Source organism: Zea mays, chromosome 4 (genome assembly GCF_902167145.1).
Source record: "Zea mays cultivar B73 chromosome 4, Zm-B73-REFERENCE-NAM-5.0, whole genome shotgun sequence".
Classification (NCBI taxonomy): Eukaryota; Viridiplantae; Streptophyta; class Magnoliopsida; order Poales; family Poaceae; genus Zea; species Zea mays.
The window spans coordinates 112,512,179-112,530,108 of record NC_050099.1 but is presented as its reverse complement, the minus strand read 5'-3'; the positions used below and the strand labels follow the sequence as shown (position 1 = coordinate 112,530,108).

The 17,930-nt window shown below is 46.7% G+C and overlaps 1 protein-coding gene across 1 annotated transcript; it reads left to right on the top strand.

The window, feature by feature from the left end:
* The first annotated feature begins 1,302 nt into the window (after positions 1-1,302).
* LOC100191232 (uncharacterized) lies at positions 1,303-2,814 on the top strand. The gene has a single exon (NM_001136666.1). It carries the CDS (start codon positions 1,820-1,822, stop codon positions 2,285-2,287), a length of 468 nt encoding a protein of 155 aa, NP_001130138.1. The 5' UTR covers positions 1,303-1,819; the 3' UTR covers positions 2,288-2,814.
* The last annotated feature ends 15,116 nt before the right edge of the window (positions 2,815-17,930 follow it).

The following is a 17,930-nucleotide window of genomic DNA, read 5'->3' as shown; positions in this document are numbered from 1 at the left end:
AATCAAGTTAAGCCGACTAATAACCACCTAATCGTCACTCTAGTCACGCCTCGATCGTCTCCCATGTGATTATCCCTCATGTGTGGTTAGGCGGAGTCGCACTAGTGCATGATAAGGTTGGTTCATTGTGAAACCAACATTTGTTGCTAACCTTCACTGATGTTTCCTCGAGTCTCCATTATCATCTTTGAACTTGGATTTTCTAGCTTAACACGAGTTAACTGTGATGTTATTCGACATTCACACCCGTCCCGTGTGCTATGAACTTACCGTGACCACTTGTTGGTAAACCTCTTTTTGTGTGTTTTACCCAAGAGGTTGCATCTAGTTCTATTTGGGTAAAATCGCGTATTCGCCGCTCGCTCAACAGACTCAGATAGTACAGTGTCATCAGAAAAAGCAAACTACACACATGGAACTTTATGTGTTCTTCTAGCAGATGTTGTCTCTATTGTTGGACATCTCTAAATTAGCCTAAGGCGATACATGTTATGTCCACTAGAGAAACAACCTCTTGAGACACTCATCTTTGCTTAGAACTGTCTTATGATTATCGCTGTCATTTTTATTTTTTATCTATCTGGGCTCTTCCTAAACTTTGGTGATGTTCGGAACATAGTTGTTCCGAAAATTGGTGCGTTCGGTGATTATTTAAAATTTATCGCTCGCGCAAATACGAATTTGGAAATTTAGTCCGGTCCTCCGATTTCATCCCAAACAGATTCAATAGGACTCGACGACTAAAGTTTTCAGTGCCAAATAATTCAGTCCTCGCTCCTTCACAGAGAAATCGCATTTAAGGATTTTAAATTGGATTGTTTCTTCAGCACGCTATTTGGCGACGAAATGATGAGTGCATTAGCAGATATGGTTTCGACTAATTTTAGTCGAATCACGCAGAGCAAATTATCGAAGCCAAAATCAGTTTTAATTTGGTCTGTTGCTTCTCGCCTCGATCTAAATCTTCAAAAATGAATTACCGGTACGAATTCATCCGATTCCGGAGAATTCACCAAATTAAATCCGGTTCAAATATTGTTATCGATCTCGTTTGATTCGACCCATTACCCATCGCTAAAAATCCCAATTCCAAAATATCTACAATTTTATTTCTCAAATAAACATAAAGGTGGGAAAAAACTAAAAAAATCCCAGCCCATCCTCATCTTTTCACCACTCTCGCGATTTTTTGTTTCTGGCCGATCTTTTTCTACGGACAGTCGCTGGGATTTTTCTGCGTCGTTGAAATATCCCACATGCTCCGTGCGTTCGTCCTCCAGCCCACCTCCGTGGCGCCCCTCTCCCTGCTCCAGCTCCTTCCACCACCGAGCTGTCGCACTGGTGAAGCAGCAACGCTCGGCTTCCCCTAGCCTCCAACCCTTCCGTCGTCTTTCTCCTCTCTCTAATCTCCAGCACATGCCCAGCTCCTCTCCACGCCACGCGACTGCAGACCGAGGAGCAGTCCGCGCCAGGTGAAGGCAAGGAGTCCATCTCCCGCGACATGCTCCAGGCCAGCGGCGTGGGTCTGGCCGTGGTGGTCAGCACGGTGGCTATCCGGCCATGTGGAGACGAGCGGTGGTGAGCAGGGCATCCTTCCATTGATTTCCTCCCTCGGCTCCCTCCTTGCTTCACTCTCTCCCTCAGATTTGTCTGCGCGCAGTCGTGGGTTCCTCTGCTCGTCCGTCTCCCTAACCCCGTCGATTTCTTCCTGGGCGCGTTGGTGGCTGGCGGATCCCCTGGCCGTGTGCCCCTGTGCCGGTCGCTCCTCCCTGCCCCAGCCCGGCGTTTCTCCCGCCGGTCAAGCTCCCTGCGCTCGCCCATGGCGCGCGCTCCTCCAAGCCGGCGTCCACTGCTCGCCATGGCTGCCGATCCTGACCCAGCCGTGTGCTCGCCCAGCTCGGCCTCTGCTCTGTCCCTGCTGCGCGCGCGAGCTCGTCGGTCTTCCCAGCTCGCCTGTGCTCCTTCCTCTACTCTAGCTCTAGCGTGTTTCCTTCAGCACCTTCCCATGGTCGCCGCGCCCTCTACTCCTTCCAGCCGGTCGAGTCTCTCTGCAGCCGTGCGCTCGGCCTCCAGCTCCCGTGCGCGCGCGTCCCTGGTCCCTGCTCGGATCTCGCCCGACCTCAGCGCTAGCACTCCTCGATGTCGGCGTCGAGTTTGGGACCCTACTTGCCATCGCGACCGCCGTCGAATCGTCGGATTCCATCCCCCATGGCGCTTCCATTTCCTCGCCATTCTACATCGCCAGCTTCGTTCCTGTTCACTAGCCATCTTGCTCTCCACGTCGTAGTTCTGTTAAGGGAAACGATGTTGCTTGAGTAGTGGTCAGTATGTGTGTAGAGATGAGCTTGAAGATGGGACTATTGATAGGGAAGACAGTGATGTTCCGTATGTCACTCATGAGATGTTCGACGAAAACCCCGAACTAAAAATCATCGACGTTCTTGCAAATTTGAGCCGGGTATAGTTCGGGAGAAGTCTAAGGATGTCAATTAGTGAAAAGCAAGGCCCGTGTGCATCGCTCATCAAGTGCTCGGTTGAAGACTTCAATCGAAGGTCGTCATCGTTCGTGTGATGATCGAGTCAAATTGTAATATGTGAGTTGATTCGCTATTTCTATTATTAGTTCGATGATTGGATTAGCTAGATTTATTAGTCATGATGATTCTCGTGTTTAGCAGGCGTGCTGTGTGATGAGCTCCATATTCTTACTATTTTAGGTATGCTGCTCTGTTGCGTCGTTCCTAATTAAATTGGAAGCGAGTAGCATTAGCGAGCCAATTTCAGTCGAAATACGAGAAACCCCATGATAAAGTCAATGATTTTATCTGGTAGTTATTGTATTCTATGTTTAGTAATAGTCTAAGTGTCCTGGATGAATGTTGATTGCTACTGGAATAATTTAAATGAATAGCATCGATAAGTTTGTTTCGGTTAAAATATGAGAATTTCATGACAAAGGGTCTACATTAATTAAGTCATTAGGCCTTAAGATTATGGTCTTATAAAGATCTACAGTCCTACTTACGAGACTATGGAATAGTAATTTTAAAGCTAATGGTAAAGCTACTAATTGTTATTCTAAGTCCGAGGTATACTAGATTAATTAACCTAAGTATTGTTAGTCTTTGGTATTATGTGTTAGCTAAGAAAGATATAAAATTCATGCTTAGTGTGTTGTTCGTGATGTTTGAGCTAGCACCAGATGAGCATAAGAAGCACGAATATTATCGTTAGTATTATATCGACAACTGGCGTTTCTTATAATTGGTTCTAAGGACTTGTTAGTAGTGTGTAATCCTCTACCGTATAACATTATCTAGTATTGTGCTAGTTCTTTTTAAATTCATACATGTGCATTATGCATTTCATTTAGGTACGATAATTAATCGCGTGATGCGGAAGATAACCCAAGTCGACCCCAAAATGACGTAGCGGGTGGGCTACTCCACAGGATGATGCTGATGGACGAACCAGAAGATGGATAATCTGAACGAGTGCCAACACAAAAGTGGTCGCCAAGTGGACGTCGTCTAACAAACACTAACGTAGTGTTTATTCCAAGCAAGCCCCGGTGCATTTGCCACCTCCTTGCTGTTTTAAAATCTTTATCACCTTATATGATGCATTAGGTGATAGGAGTTGTGTGCTAAACAGTTGATGCATTTCCTTCCTTGAAAAATTGATTACCCTTCCTTGATACCCTTTTATGAAAAGGATTTTTATGATGCTTAGCCTTGCTTTAGAAAAACAAAAATGTTTTGTTTTAAACCAAAAGGTGATGCTTCAAATTTGATGGGAGATTTTACAAAGAAAATCTTGTGATGATGGATCCATCAGGGCCTTGATGGGTTCAACATCTGAAAAGATGTACCTCTGCCAGTTACCAAACTTTGGGGTTTAAATGATTAAAACGAGACCAGGCGGGTGACTTGCACGAGAAGGAAGTCTCGGTGTAGTGTCTCCGTCTGAGTCGATTAAGGACCGCGCTGATGTGGGCCTGCTGACCGAGGACCCTTTAACTGGTCACATGTCTCGTCATGGGTAAGCTTTGCCTCGAGCAGACTAATACCAGAAAGGCCAACACGCAATGGGAGTGGAGAGATGGCGAGAGTAGCGTGTACCCTCCGTGGCAAGAGGCTGGATGGTGTGGTGTATCTGTGCTCTCGGTTGGCGTGAACCCGTTCTGGTCTTAAGAAACCCAACGGCGAGTTGACATATGGAAGAGTTAAGTGCTACATATGTCGTGTGATTGGAGATCCTCAGCTGAGTATTAATCGATTCGGATCGTCGTTACTTCTCGGACATGAAGACTTTGTCACTGACTTACACGTAGCAATCCAGTGAACTGAAGGGTTGATAAAAAGATGGCTAGTATAGGCTAAGTGCTTGAACTAGGATAGAAAAAACTGTAGATGCAGGTAACTTCACTTAACCTGACAATAAAACTGGATTTTAAGGATGCATTAGTAAGCATTTCTGCAAAAGAGTCTATGATTCTTAATAAGCTTTACCTTGATTCCCAAAAGCCAACATATCCTTGAGAGTCTTTTTCCTTAGACGGGTAAGACTTGCGAAAGTACACTTCGTACTAAGGGTTTTCGAACCCATGTTGTTGCAGGTACTAGAATTGTGCTGCTGTGGATGGTGTTAAGCGCCGGTGGGCACGACCTTCTTATAAGTCTAAGTACTTCTCCTATACTTCTTATTGAGGACTGTCACTGAGCTAGCATATATTTTAAACATATAAATGTTTATACACCCAAAACATAGTGTAATTAGTCTGGTCATATACAATGTAAACTTGATGTAACTTGTAAAATTTGGTAATAAGATTTCCGCTGCAAATTGTTGGTGTGTGATTTGTGTTTACTTAATCCTGCGATCCTGGTTGTTTGTGGTTTATCCGGGATCCTTGAAACACTCGGACGGATACAATTAAATTATCTGGTGCACATGCATAGTCGTCTGAGGTCTTTGAGACAAGAACAGGTGCATGTGGGACCAATAACTTGGAGGATCTGCCATAGCCCCCCGGCGCGCCCCCCTGCTCGCCCCCCCCCCCCCCCCGGCGCGGCCCCTTGCTCGCCCCCCCGGCTGCGTGGCCCCCGGCACGGCCTGCGCGGCCTCGCGCCCCCGGCACGCGCAGCGCGTTCCCGCGCGCACAGCCCCACGCGTGCTGTGGTTAATTTTTGGTTTTAACTAATTTTAAATTTTGTTTAATTAACGTGTTGCGTCGTGCGCTTCATCGCGCGACAAACTAGTTTAATTTCAATTTAATTAGTTTTGAATTTGGTTTAATTAATGTGTTGCGTCGTGTGCTTCGTCGCACAGCGAATTAGTTTAAATTCAGATTTTATTAGTGTGCTGCGTTGTGCGCTTCGTTGCACGGCGGTTCATCTTGAATTATTTAATGAGTAGCGTCGCGCGTCTAGTCGCGCGACGTTTCGTTTTAAATTAAGTTTAGATATAATTAATCTTGAAGGCAAGTGTCCCTTGACCCATCTATGTCCTACTCATTCTTATAATTCACTCCCCGCATTTACATGATTTATACCTAAGGATTGACTAGCTTTTGGTTTATCTTGTCCTTGTTTACCTATTTTGGTTGGGTTATTTTGGTTTAGCTATATGCTAGTGCTTCACATTAATCAATGAACATGATGATATTAACTATGATATGCTATTTTCCCTTTTGATTATGATGATATACTTGTGGCATTTAAGGGGACTCGAGCTGTTTCTCGAGTGCCTCTTCGTAAGGACTGGTTCGTTGGATGACCGCCCGGGAAAACACGGCAACCATGAGGGTGGAATGGGACGCCCTTAGCTGAATAATTAGAGGATCCAGGGTATAGTTCGCTTCACCGTCGTGCCGTCAATGGAGCTCGGTGTATGTGGCTTGCTCTGCCAAGGGTGGTTTGCCCCTTGGGGAGGAGTGCGGAACATTTAGGAAACCTAACGGGCGGCTACAGCCTTAGGGAATCTTAGTAAAGGCTACGTAGTGAAACCCTGCCTGTTTACCTTGGTAGTGTTTAAGGATTTGATCAACCCAAGGCAAAAAGGGAATCACGGCTTGTGGGTAAAGTGCACAACCTCTGTAGAGTGTTATGAAACTGATATATCAGCTGTGCTCGCGGTTATGAGCGGCCAAGGGAGCTCCATTGATTAGAGATACTTTGATCAGAGATGGTTGGTCTACAGGTGGTGACGTGGATGATGGTTATGATTATGCTTATGGTAATGGTAAGTGGTATTCTTTCCATCTGGAAAGGGTACTTTGGGTTAACAACTTGGGTTAATGCTAAAACCTGGCTTTCTACTAGTAATAATAACCTGACCAACTAAAAGCAACTGCTTGACTTAACCCCACATAAAGCTAGTCCACTACAGCCAAACGGGACAATTGCTGAGTATGTTGATGTGTACTCACCCTTGCTTTACACACCAAACCCCCCCACAGGTTGTCCACGTTGCAACCACTGCTCAGGAGAAGATAAAGTCGTGGAGGAGGACTTACAGGAGTTCCAAGAGTACGACGAGTTCTAGGCGTGGGTTAGCGGCAAACCCCCAGTCGGCTGCCTGTGAAGGCCGTGTGTATCTACGTTTCTTTTTCCGCACTTTGATAACTGTTAATGACTATGTGGATGTCTCGGACATCATGATGTAATCAACTATTACTATCTTTTATGTTATCATTTGAGCAACGTGTGATGATGTCCAGTTATGTAACTGCTGTGTACGTGAATTGCTGATCCTAGCACATACATGGTTCGCATTCGGTTTGCCTTCTAAAACCGGGTGTGACATAGGTGGTATCAAAGCCGTATTTACTGTAGGACCGCTAACCTAGAGTAGAATGGTCATTCTAATGATTATAGACCCCCTATTATCACCTTGACTTTGGTATCCCTTCAAAAGTTGGTCATATTAGCTCTGTTCTCACTCTTATGCTTACGGTGTCTTTTGTAGATGGCTCGTCTTAGACACAACGCATGGAAGTCAGTCATTCCTTTCTTGCCTTCTCGTCTCGCGGAGCGTCCGCTTCGTCGTCCAGTGACTGGTCAGTCTAGCCATTTGGAGGGGCTGCACCACCGTCTGCACGAGGAGCAGGAGCGTCGGCGATAGGAGTTGGAGCAGCAGGGCTCTTCTTCCTCGCTTCAGCAGGAGGTAGAGTCTGTGAGGAGCTGCTCTCCTGTGCCCCCGCTGGAGGCGCCCCCTGTACCTTCAATGGGAGTCCCGGCCGCTGGAGTAGCTGCTGGAGGAGACCCCAACGACGGAGGTGACGACAGCAGCTCGAGCCATAGCACCGACCTTTCAGAGGAGCAGGAGCGGGAGGGATTGGTTGCTCGACCCATCACTCGTGACGCCGCTCGTGGGTGTCACTTCCACGATCCGCTCGACACCTTGCTACGCCAGGCACTTGACTGGCATACCTGGTCTATCGACTATCATTGTGTTGTCTTCCAGCATAGTCATGGGGTTTACCCGGACCGCTGGGAGGCGACTTGCTTAGTGCGCCATCCGGAGAACAGTCTCCGGGGGTGCGGAGGTCTGCTCAAAGCATTGCTCTATTTCTGAGCGGGACTCAGCTGAGGCGGCCATGCAAGATGTCGCACGGCGTGCGCTTTCGCAGTACTTCTCAATGCTCGGTGGGGTGGCCGATGGTCTTAACCTGAGGTATTACCCCCGCCATCCATCTGGCAGCACAGGAGGCATGGTTGTCTCACCTTTTGGTGAGGACAACCCTAGGTTGAGCAGCTGTTGGGGCGAAGGCGAACACACTACCCTTCGCTCGATGCCTTCGTCACCTCGCTACACCGACGAAGACCACATCCAAAGAGCACGCTCGAGCAAGCCGAAGGCGTCGATTGGATGAAGACCGGCGCGGTCCCCCTTCGTCCTCTCCATTGCAAGGCGAAGACTCTGTCGAAGTCTACTAAGTCCCACGTCCTCACCGTGTCGGGAGGCCCAGGTGGGATTCGACCCACTTTAACGGGCCTCGCGCGGATAAGCATATTACGGGCCACGTCTGTAATAGCCTTTTCTATAATGACAGTCTGTAACCTCATCTCGTGAGAATATTCTAGGGATAAAACGGGTACTCAAGGGCATAAACGTCTTTGACAAGGGACGGGTGGTCACTCGAGTGCCTATAAATACCCCCGTACAGTGCCCTTGAGAGGCCAGATTAATAGAGCTATTGCCATCCCACGTCAAGCTTTGCAAACACTCTTTCCACTTTCCCGTTGGATCAACTTGTCTAGGAGAGCAAGTTCCAACATTTGGCACCCACCGTTTGTGCTACGAAAAACAACCCGTGATGGCCCCCAAGCGAGCTAGTTCGAAGGCAGCCCCATCCATCGACAAAGCAACGAAGGCAGCGCTGCTGGCTGAGAAAAAAGGCAAGGCCCTCGCGAAAAACACCCCCCAAGAGGCCTTCGAAGATGAAGCTATCAGCAAAAGACAGCGCAAAGAGCACCCCACCCCCGAAGGCACCGTACGCACCTGTAGCTCTGGAGGCGTACCGCAAGCACCACCTCCAGGCTTCGCTCCACCAGAGGGCGAAGATGCAATAGAGGATGGCGAAGTCATCGGCATCTCAGCCGAAGACCAGCTAAAGCTGCAGGCCCTGTGCATCAAGAACCACAACCTCCAAAAGCAGAAAGATATCCTCGAGGCCAAGCGCCAACGTGTCACCGCCCAGGACAAGGTGCGCAAGATGATACAGGATGAGGAGCAGAGAGCTCGAGAGCTCGATCAAGAAATCGTGCTCATGCAAAGCAAAGGCCAGCACAATCTGCAGCATGGACTGCCCCTCCAGCAGCGCGTCCGAGCCGGAGATCTATTCATACCACAGCGCGGGCCCTTCATTCCGCATGTCACAGCTTTCCAAGGGATCAACTACCTCGATGAGCGAAGCCCCCTGGCTCCGCAACTCCAAGCATCACTTGGCCCGCCAACTTTAGGGCAGGCACCTACCCCAAATACAACGGCAGCACTGACCCACCACAATACATTATGAGCTACCAAGTTGCTGTCGCATCGTACGGAGGGGATGACACCACAATGGCCAAATCTTTCATCATCGCGCTCAAAGGTCCGGCCTTGACCTGGTACACCAGGTTACCGCCACTGTCCATCGACTCCTGGAAAGGACTCCGGGACAAGTTTCTGCTCAACTTTCAAGGGTACCGACCCGATACTGATGCCCTGGCCGAGCTATCACTCTACAAGCAGCAAGAGAAGGAAACCCTTCGGAAGTACTACAGAAAGTTCCTGACCCTCAAATCGCAACTGTCATCAGTCGACGACCACATCGCGATCCATTACGCCATCAGTGGCCTTCGGGCTGGCGTCCTGTACAGTCACTGCATCAGGGACCCACCCAAAAATCTCCAAGAGCTATATCAGCTATTTGAGAAGTATGCCAGGTCCGAAGAGCTACATCAACGAAAGGTTGAATCTCAGAGGAAGCCTAAGGACCCTTCGCAGTCCAGAAGAACCTGTACCAGGCCTTCGCAGCCAGACTCCGGGTGAGATAGCCGCAGTTAACAACAAGTGCACAACATAGCCAATCAGTACCCAGCTGGAGAAACCACTCGCTGTCAGGAATATCCCCCCAAGGCCGCGGTAATGGCACCAGAGGGAGAGGCCGGGGACGGACGCAGTAGTCGCGCATATTCTACTGTCTGTTTCATGGTGAGGAGTGCGCGCACCCAACAAGAGATTGTCCAGAAACAAAGGCCACCGGGGACAAGATGTCCAGAGCACAGCCAGCCGACAACCAGAGAGTCGTCGCGCACACATACCACCACCACCAACAACAACCTTACAACAACAAGCACATCCAGCATCCACCCAACCATGAGTACCAGCCCCGTCAGGAAGTGCAACTTCTTCCACCTCCGCCTCTGCCTCCGCATCACCCAAATCCACACCACCATAATCACCCCGAAGCACCAAAGCAGGAAGACTTCACCGAACAACCATATCGCGGAGTCATCCACATGATCACCGGAGGGTCCAATGTGGACTTTGAAACAAAACGACAGAAGAGGGACCAATACCGAAGTGTTAACCACGTCGCCCTCACCAGCCTAGTGGTACAAACAAGGTGGTCTCATGTGCCACTCACCTTCGACGCCAGGGACGTTGATCTGCGCAGCGCCCCTCACGTCGACGCCATGGTGATCAACTGCAGCGTAGCAGGCAGGGACCTACACAAAGTCCTGGTCGACAACGGCAGTCAAGCTGACATCATCTTCCTGGACGCCTTCGACCACATGGGCATCAGCCACATTTTACTCAAGCCTTCGGACAACCCCCTATACGGCTTCGGCGGCAAGGGCACCTTTCTTGTCGGCAAGATAGAGCTACCCATGTCATTCGGTGTAGCACCCAATGCACGAAGTGAGCAGGTCACCTTCGACATTGTCGACATGGTATACCCGTACAACGCCATAATGGGCCGGGGCTCCATCAACAAGTTTGAAGCGGCCATTCACGGAGTTTACCTGTGCATGAAAATCCCGGGTCCACAAGGCGTGATCACAGTTTATGGCAACCAGCAGACTGCGTGCAATATTGAAAGAGACTTCTGATGAGGGCATCACTATGAGTACGACTACACCAGCAGCACCTCCACATCAAGCGCCACTTCCTTCATTAGCTGGGCCAATCACTTGGGCCCGTGCCAGAGATCTTAACTTCGTCATGCTACTGAAGAATGAGGGCCCAGAAGAATAGACGACCAACCCAATTGCGGCCCATAGTGGACGACTTAGGGTTGGCCGCCCCTAGGGGCTGCGCCCCCACTCTCTATTTATCCAGGAGCTGCGCCCCCTTTGTTCTTCGAGTTTTGTTTTACATTAGCTTTAGCTACTCTCGAACACGCGCAAATCAGCGTTGTCTTCGTGTATTCAGAACTCCACCATCGAGTAATAAATTAGATTGCTCACATCTTTTTCTTGTTCGTTCTTCGATTGTGCATAGGAAACGATCTTCATGATCAGGCCGATCTCGCATCAGCAAGGTCGGTAACCACAAGGAGTTGGTTCAGCGATTGCATTGGTGCCTCGGGCTTGCTCATCGTAGTCGGATCGCAAGGGTCATCTTCCGCCAAATCGGAATTATCTCCACTCACCGAAAGATCGGGCACCTCAGCTCTATCAAGTGGTATCAGATTTCCAGGTTGATCGGTGAGTTTATCGAGTGTTTTTTTCTCCTACAGTCCACAAAACCACATCAAAATTCAGGTTAGACCTTATCCCAGCACCCTTTTGAGCCTCGCACTTTCTTTCAATAATCTGCATTGTTGAATTTGTGTGCTTTCGCGTCATTTGTTGCTGGTCGCATTGTGTTTTTTTCACCTTCCTTCTTTCTTTCACCATTCAAACCCTAGCGCGCCGCCACCATCTCCCGTTTGATCACGCCACAAACCGAGTCAACGCCGCTTCCTTATTTTTCTCCTTCGGTTATGTAAAAAAAGAAACAAAAGAAAAAAAAAAGAAAATGAAAGAGAAAGGATAGAACCAGAGAACAAACAACAAAAGAAAGGAACTTATTGACTCATCTCGGTCGTTTTAAACATAACTTGAGGTACCATCCTTAAAACGGGCATAACTTTTCGCTCGGTTGTTCAAACAATCTGAAATTTTTACAGGAGCTTGTTGACACCATTCTGAGGCAAAAATAGAGCTATGCCATCCCACGTCAAGCTTTGCAAACACCCTTTCCACTTTCTCGTTGGATCAACTTGCCCAGGAGAGCAAGTTCCAACATTTGACACCCACCGTTTGTGCTACGAAAAACAACCCGCGATGGCCCCCAAGCGAGCTAGTTCGAAGGCAGCTCTATCGATCAACAAAGCAGCAAAGGCAGTGCTGCTGGCTGAGAAAAAAGCCAAGGCCCTCGCGGACAACACCCCCCAAGAGGCCTTCGAAGATGAAGCTGTCAGCAAAAGACAGCGCCAAGAGCACCCCACCCCCGAAGGCACCCTATGCACCTGCACCTCCGGAGGCGTACCTGTTGGGACTATGCTTCGTCGCCGAAGGTCTTGTAGGAAGAAGCAGTTTTGGCTGAAGCTGTTCGTATGAGATGACCGAAGGTTCCTCTTCATGAAGCTTCGTAATTACAAACCGACTTAAAAGTAGAATGACCCTCTAGTCCATAAATGCTTAGGTCGCTGTTGTAATCCCTTATAAGGGGCATAATTGTAATTTCTCACAGGCTGTGTCCCGTGCCTATAAATAGTGAACAGTATTCCCTTACTGTTCACGGATCCCGACATTTGCGGTTGCATTATTCGGGAACCAACCTTTGCCAAGGCAAAGGTATTATTGTATTCAACACTTAAATATACTGAATGGATATAATATGATTTATTTATGATTCATTTACCTTTGGTATTCTATATTTTATGTCATTTTATACAATCTGTTAGAATTCAATTACGAAGATTTAACCTTCGTAATTGTATTGCCATCAACCTTCGTCCAAGGCTCATTATCCCCAAAGGAATAATGCTTCGGTGGACGAAGAACATTAACATTTAATATTTTATGTTGTCTTGTTCTTAATTCATAGCATTTGAGAACAAGCTCCCAACATTGGCGCCCACCGCCGGTGAACTCACTTCCACTTTTTTGAGCTGATGGCTTCGTTCAATGATCAAGTTGGAGCTGCTTTAGCCCCGAAGCTGGTGCTCCCGATAACAGGTGGTTCGTGCTCAGAACCAGCCAACAAAAAGCAGAAGAAAGAGGCGCAGAGAAGGGTACAACATGTTGGAGTGCAGGGACCCTTTATCAAGTCAAGGTGGTCCCACATTCCAATCACCTTCTCCCAGGAGGACCTTCAGCTCAAGGATTTTCCTCATAACGATGCTATGGTTATTTCTTGCGTTATCAAAGGGTTTCTGGTCCATAATGTCTTGGTTGATACAGGCAGTGCAGCTGATATCATATTTGCTAAGGCCTTCAGACAAATGCAAGAGCCAGAAGATAAGATTCATGATGCTACACACCCTCTCTGTGGCTTCGGAGGAAGACAGATTGTAGCACTGGGCAAGATCACCATGCCAGTGACCTTCGGATTCATCAACAACACCAGAACTGAGCAAGTTGTGTTTGACATTGTTGACATGGAATACCCTTACAATGCAATTATTGGTCGTGGCACCCTCAATGCTTTCGAAGCAATTCTTCATCTTGCTTACCTTTGCATGAAGATACCTTCGGATCAAGGACCCATTGCTATTCATGGAAGTCAGGAAGCTGCCAGAAGGGCCGAGGGAAACTGGACTGACTCAAAAGCAATCCATAACATAGATGGAGCTGAAGCTTGTGAACAGTACAAATTCAGAAGGGAGAAAGCAGCTTCAGCAGATCAGCCGAAGCCCATGCTCTTATGTGAGGACATAGCAGAGCATAAGGTGTTGTTGGGCTCTCAATTATCCGAAGAACAGGAAAAAACCTTGATAAGGTTTTTGTTCAACAACAAAGATGTTTTTGCATGGTCAGCCAATGATCTTTGCGGAGTTAACAGGGATGTTATTGAACACTCGCTCAATGTTGACCCATCCTTCAGACCCAGAAAGCAGAGGCTTCGGAAAATGTCTGATGACAAGGCCGAAGGTGCTCGTAATGAAGTCAAAAGACTCCTCAGTGCAGGAGTTATCAGAGAAGTAAAGTACCCAGAATGGCTAGCTAACACTGTTATGGTAAAAAAGGCCAATGGCAAATGGCGAATGTGTATCGATTTTACAGATCTCAACAAGGCCTGTCCGAAGGACGAATTCCCATTGCCAAGGATAGACTCCTTAGTTGATGCAGCAGCTTCGTCAGAGCTTATGAGTCTTCTCGATTGTTATTCAGGCTACCATCAAATTTGGATGAAGAAGGAGGATGAGCCGAAGACCAGTTTCATAACCCCTAGTGGAACATATTGTTACCTTCGGATGCCTGAGGGGCTCAAGAACGCTGGAGGAAGTTTCAGCAGAATGACTGCGAAGGTTCTCCAGTCTCAGATAGGCAGAAATGTGCTAACTTATGTTGATGATATCATTGTGAAAAGCACGAAACAGGAAAATCACATTGCTGATTTGCAGGAGACCTTCGCCAGTTTTAGACAAGCTGGTCTAAAGTTGAATCCAGAAAAATGTGTCTTCGGAGTAAAGAAGGGGAAATTTCTTGGATGCTTGGTTTCAACAAAGGGAATTGAAGCTAATCCAAGTAAAATTGAAGCTATACTTCGAATGGAGCCACCAACTACAAAAAAGGGTCCCCAAAGATTGACAGGGAGGCTGGCATCTCTCAATAGATTCATATCCAGATCAGCAGAAAGAAATTTACCATTCTTCGAAGTGCTGAAATCAGCCGAAGTCTTTCAATGGGGACCAAGCCAACAAAAAGCCTTCGAGGAACTGAAGCAATATTTGATAGATTTAACAACATTAACTCCACCAACGCCAGGGGCTCCTTTATTATTATATGTGGCAGCTTCGCACTCAGCGGTAAGTGCAGCACTTGTCCAGGAGAAGCTTGATGGCCAAGTCAAGAAGCAGGTCCCAGTGTATTTTGTATCTGAAGTTCTTAGTATATCAAAGAAAAACTATACAGAATTGGAGAAGGTGTTATATGCTGTTTTGATGGCATCCAGGAAGCTTCGGCATTACTTTCAAGCATACAATATTGTTGTTCCTTCTTCGCAGCCGTTGAAGGATGTTATGAGAAATAGAGAAGCTACTGGGCGGATTGGAAAATAGGCTGCAGAGCTCAATGAATTTTGCATTGATTATGTGCATAGATCTTCGATCTAGTCTCAAGCGTTGGCAGATTTCATCGCCGATTGGACGCCAGGGGCTCAGGATGAAGAAACAAATAAAGATGCCGAAGTATGGACAGTGTTTTGCGATGGGTCTTGGGGAACCTTCGGAGCAGGAGCAGCCGCTGTGTTGGTCTCACCATCCAAAGTTAAAACTTGTTATGCGGCAAGACTCGATTTTAGTTGTACAAACAATATTACTGAGTACGAAGCCCTGCTTTTGGGCCTTCGGAAGTTAAAAGCAATGGGAATCAGAAGGGCCATTCTTAAAACTGATTCCCAGGTTGTTTCGGGTCATATCGACAAGAGTTGCAAGGCTAAAGATCCGAAGCTTGAGAAATATCTAGACACGGTCCGAAGAATCGAAGCTTCTTTCGAAGGATTTTCTGTCAAAAATATCCCTCGAGGACAAAATGAGCATGCTGATTTGCTAGCTAAGTCAGCAGCACAGGGGCTGCCCTTACCTTCGGATGTGTTTTTCGAAACAATAAAAGCACCTTCAGTGGAACTTCTTGAAAGAGCAGTCCTCAATATATCTCCTGTTTATAGTGAAGACTGGAGAACTGAGATCATCTCTTACCTTCAGGGTAAATTCCTTTCAGATGACGAAACTTATAACAGGAGGATAGAGGCAAGAGCTCATCCATATGTCATGATAGAAGGGGAGTTGTACAAGCGTGGAGTTTGTGCTCCATTACTCAAGTGTTTATCTAGAGCCGAAGGCATAGAATTGATGAAAGAAATACATGTAGGTCTGTGTGGATCTCACATTGGATCTAGGCCGTTACTTGGAAAAGTTTTCCGTCAAGGGTTTTATTGGCCGAAGGCAGCTTCGGATGCAGCGGAATTAGTTCAAAAGTGCGAAGGTTGTCAGAAATGTGCAAGAGATCAAAAACAACCTTCGTCCTTAACTCAGCTCATACAACCCATCTGGCCATTGCAAAGGTGGGGCCTTGACTTGTTAGGTCCGTTACCACCGGCCCAAGGGAACTTAAGATATGTTGTAGTGGTTGTGGAATATTTTTCTAAATGGATTGAGGCAAAGCCTTTAGCCACAATAACTTCGGCCACCATTCAAAAGTTTTTCTGGCAGAATATTGTTTGTCGTTTTGGGGTACCAAAGGCCATCACTGTAGATAATGGAACACAGTTCGACTCCGAAGCTTTCAGAGAATTCTGCGATCAAATTGGTACAAAGATCCATTTTGCATCAGTCAGGCATCCGGAGTCAAACAGACTCGTTGAAAGAGCCAATGGCATTATAATGATAGGAATAATGAAGTTAATCTTCAATCAACCCAGAGGAAAGTGGCCAGATCAATTAATCAAAGTGGTGTGGAGCCACAACACAACAACATCAAGGTCAACAGGCTTTACTCCATTCAAATTATTGTTTGGTGACGAAGCAATAACTCCGGAGGAAGCTAAAACTGGATCAATAAGAGTAGTAGCTTCGGCAGAATCAGATTCTGAAGTTGCTTATTCTGTGGAAAAAGATGCTTTAGAAGGGATCAGGCTTCAAGCTGTGGAGAACATCAATAAATATCAAGCCGAAACAATCAAATGGCGTGATAGAAAGGTTCGGCTAAAGAATATTGAGCCAGGACATTTTGTGCTTCGGAGAGTGGCTAACCCAGATACAGTGGGCAAGTTGCAGTTGAAATGGGAAGGACCTTTTTTGGTAGTATCTTCGTCAAGACCCGGTTCATAAAGATTGAAGGATATGGACGACAACGACATTCCTAGATCTTGGAATGCGGATGAGCTTCGGCGATACTATGTATAACTTGATGTAATTTTTTATATATTTTTTTTATTTTTTCTTTCATGGCACCCTTTTCCTTTCTGAAGGGGGAGAAAGGTTTTTAATGGGGCCATCATATGTAATTTCCTTTTTTAGCTCCATAAGAGCAAAATCCCCCAAGGATGTAAATGTAAAAGCTGAGAGCGCACCATCGAGTGCTGAAAAGAAAACAGGGAAGAAGCTCCAAAGTCGTTCCTAAGGGAATGCAGAGCTTACAGCGAAAAGTCAACGCTGATTCCGCCGAAAGTAAAAGGCGAAGAAGCTCCAAAGTCGTTCCTAAGGGAATGCAGAGCTTGCAGCGAAAAGTCAGCGCTGATATGTGATTGTTTCTAAGGAAATAACAGTTGTGATTATGGCTTTGGATATGTATTTGGACATTCATTTGCACATCACATTACATTATAACATTTGCACTCATAAACATTCATCCAGGCATATGTAGGATAACCATCATCATAGCATAAGTGGTTGCTTCGGCAAAAAGAAAAAAACTGTCTTTTGTACTTCGTCGTGTACGAAAAGAAGAGCTTCGGAAAAAAGGGAAAAGTTGTTTTTTATGCTTCGCTGTGTACGAAAAGAAGGGAAGGTGTTTTTTCGCCTTCGGCTCAAAAAAGATAATTTTGTCCACATCAAAGCACCTCTCATACATTAATGGAAGGGTAAGAGCATATTACAAGGTATGAACAGAATTCATTAAGAACAAGTTTAGTCATATTTACAAAAGTTATCTCAAAAGTTTCTTGAGTCTGTCTACAGTCTACTCCTATTTGATCTTCATGGGGCCTCAGCTTCGGCGTCATTCTCTTTAAGCATCGGTCTCGACTTCGTCATCCTACATGAATTAAGTTGTTGTAGGTCAAAACCAAGCTTGAAGGAAAAGGTAAGAACAAGGTATGATTTCTTACTGGTTCAAGATGACTCCGAGCTTCGTCTCCAGCTTTCTCTCGCCCGCCTTTTGTCCATATCATCTTTACAAATCTATTAGAAATGCTTCGGGCAAGATCAGGAATGTCATCTAGAATTGATGGTGATAGCGTGAAATTGGGCCTATTGACAATTTTTCCATGATCGCAGCCAGCTTTTAGGAAAGCTGCAGCAGTGCCCCGAGAAGCTACCCAGGCGCAGAAGTCACCGTGTCCGGCTATAACTTCGTCAAGCTCATCAATTTCACCCTCAATATGTTCGAAGGTCTTTGGTAAATCTTCAGCTGACGGGGTGAATTTCTCACTGCTAGCTCCAACTGAGTGGAAGATTTTTCTCAGTCGTTGAATACATTTGTTGCTAAATTCCAAACATTTGTCTTGAA

Excerpts from the sequence above, each read along its gene's own strand:
- LOC100191232 (NM_001136666.1), top strand. The coding sequence starts at position 1,820 with ATGGCGCGCGCTCCTCCAAGCCGGCGTCCACTGCTCGCCATGGCTGCC.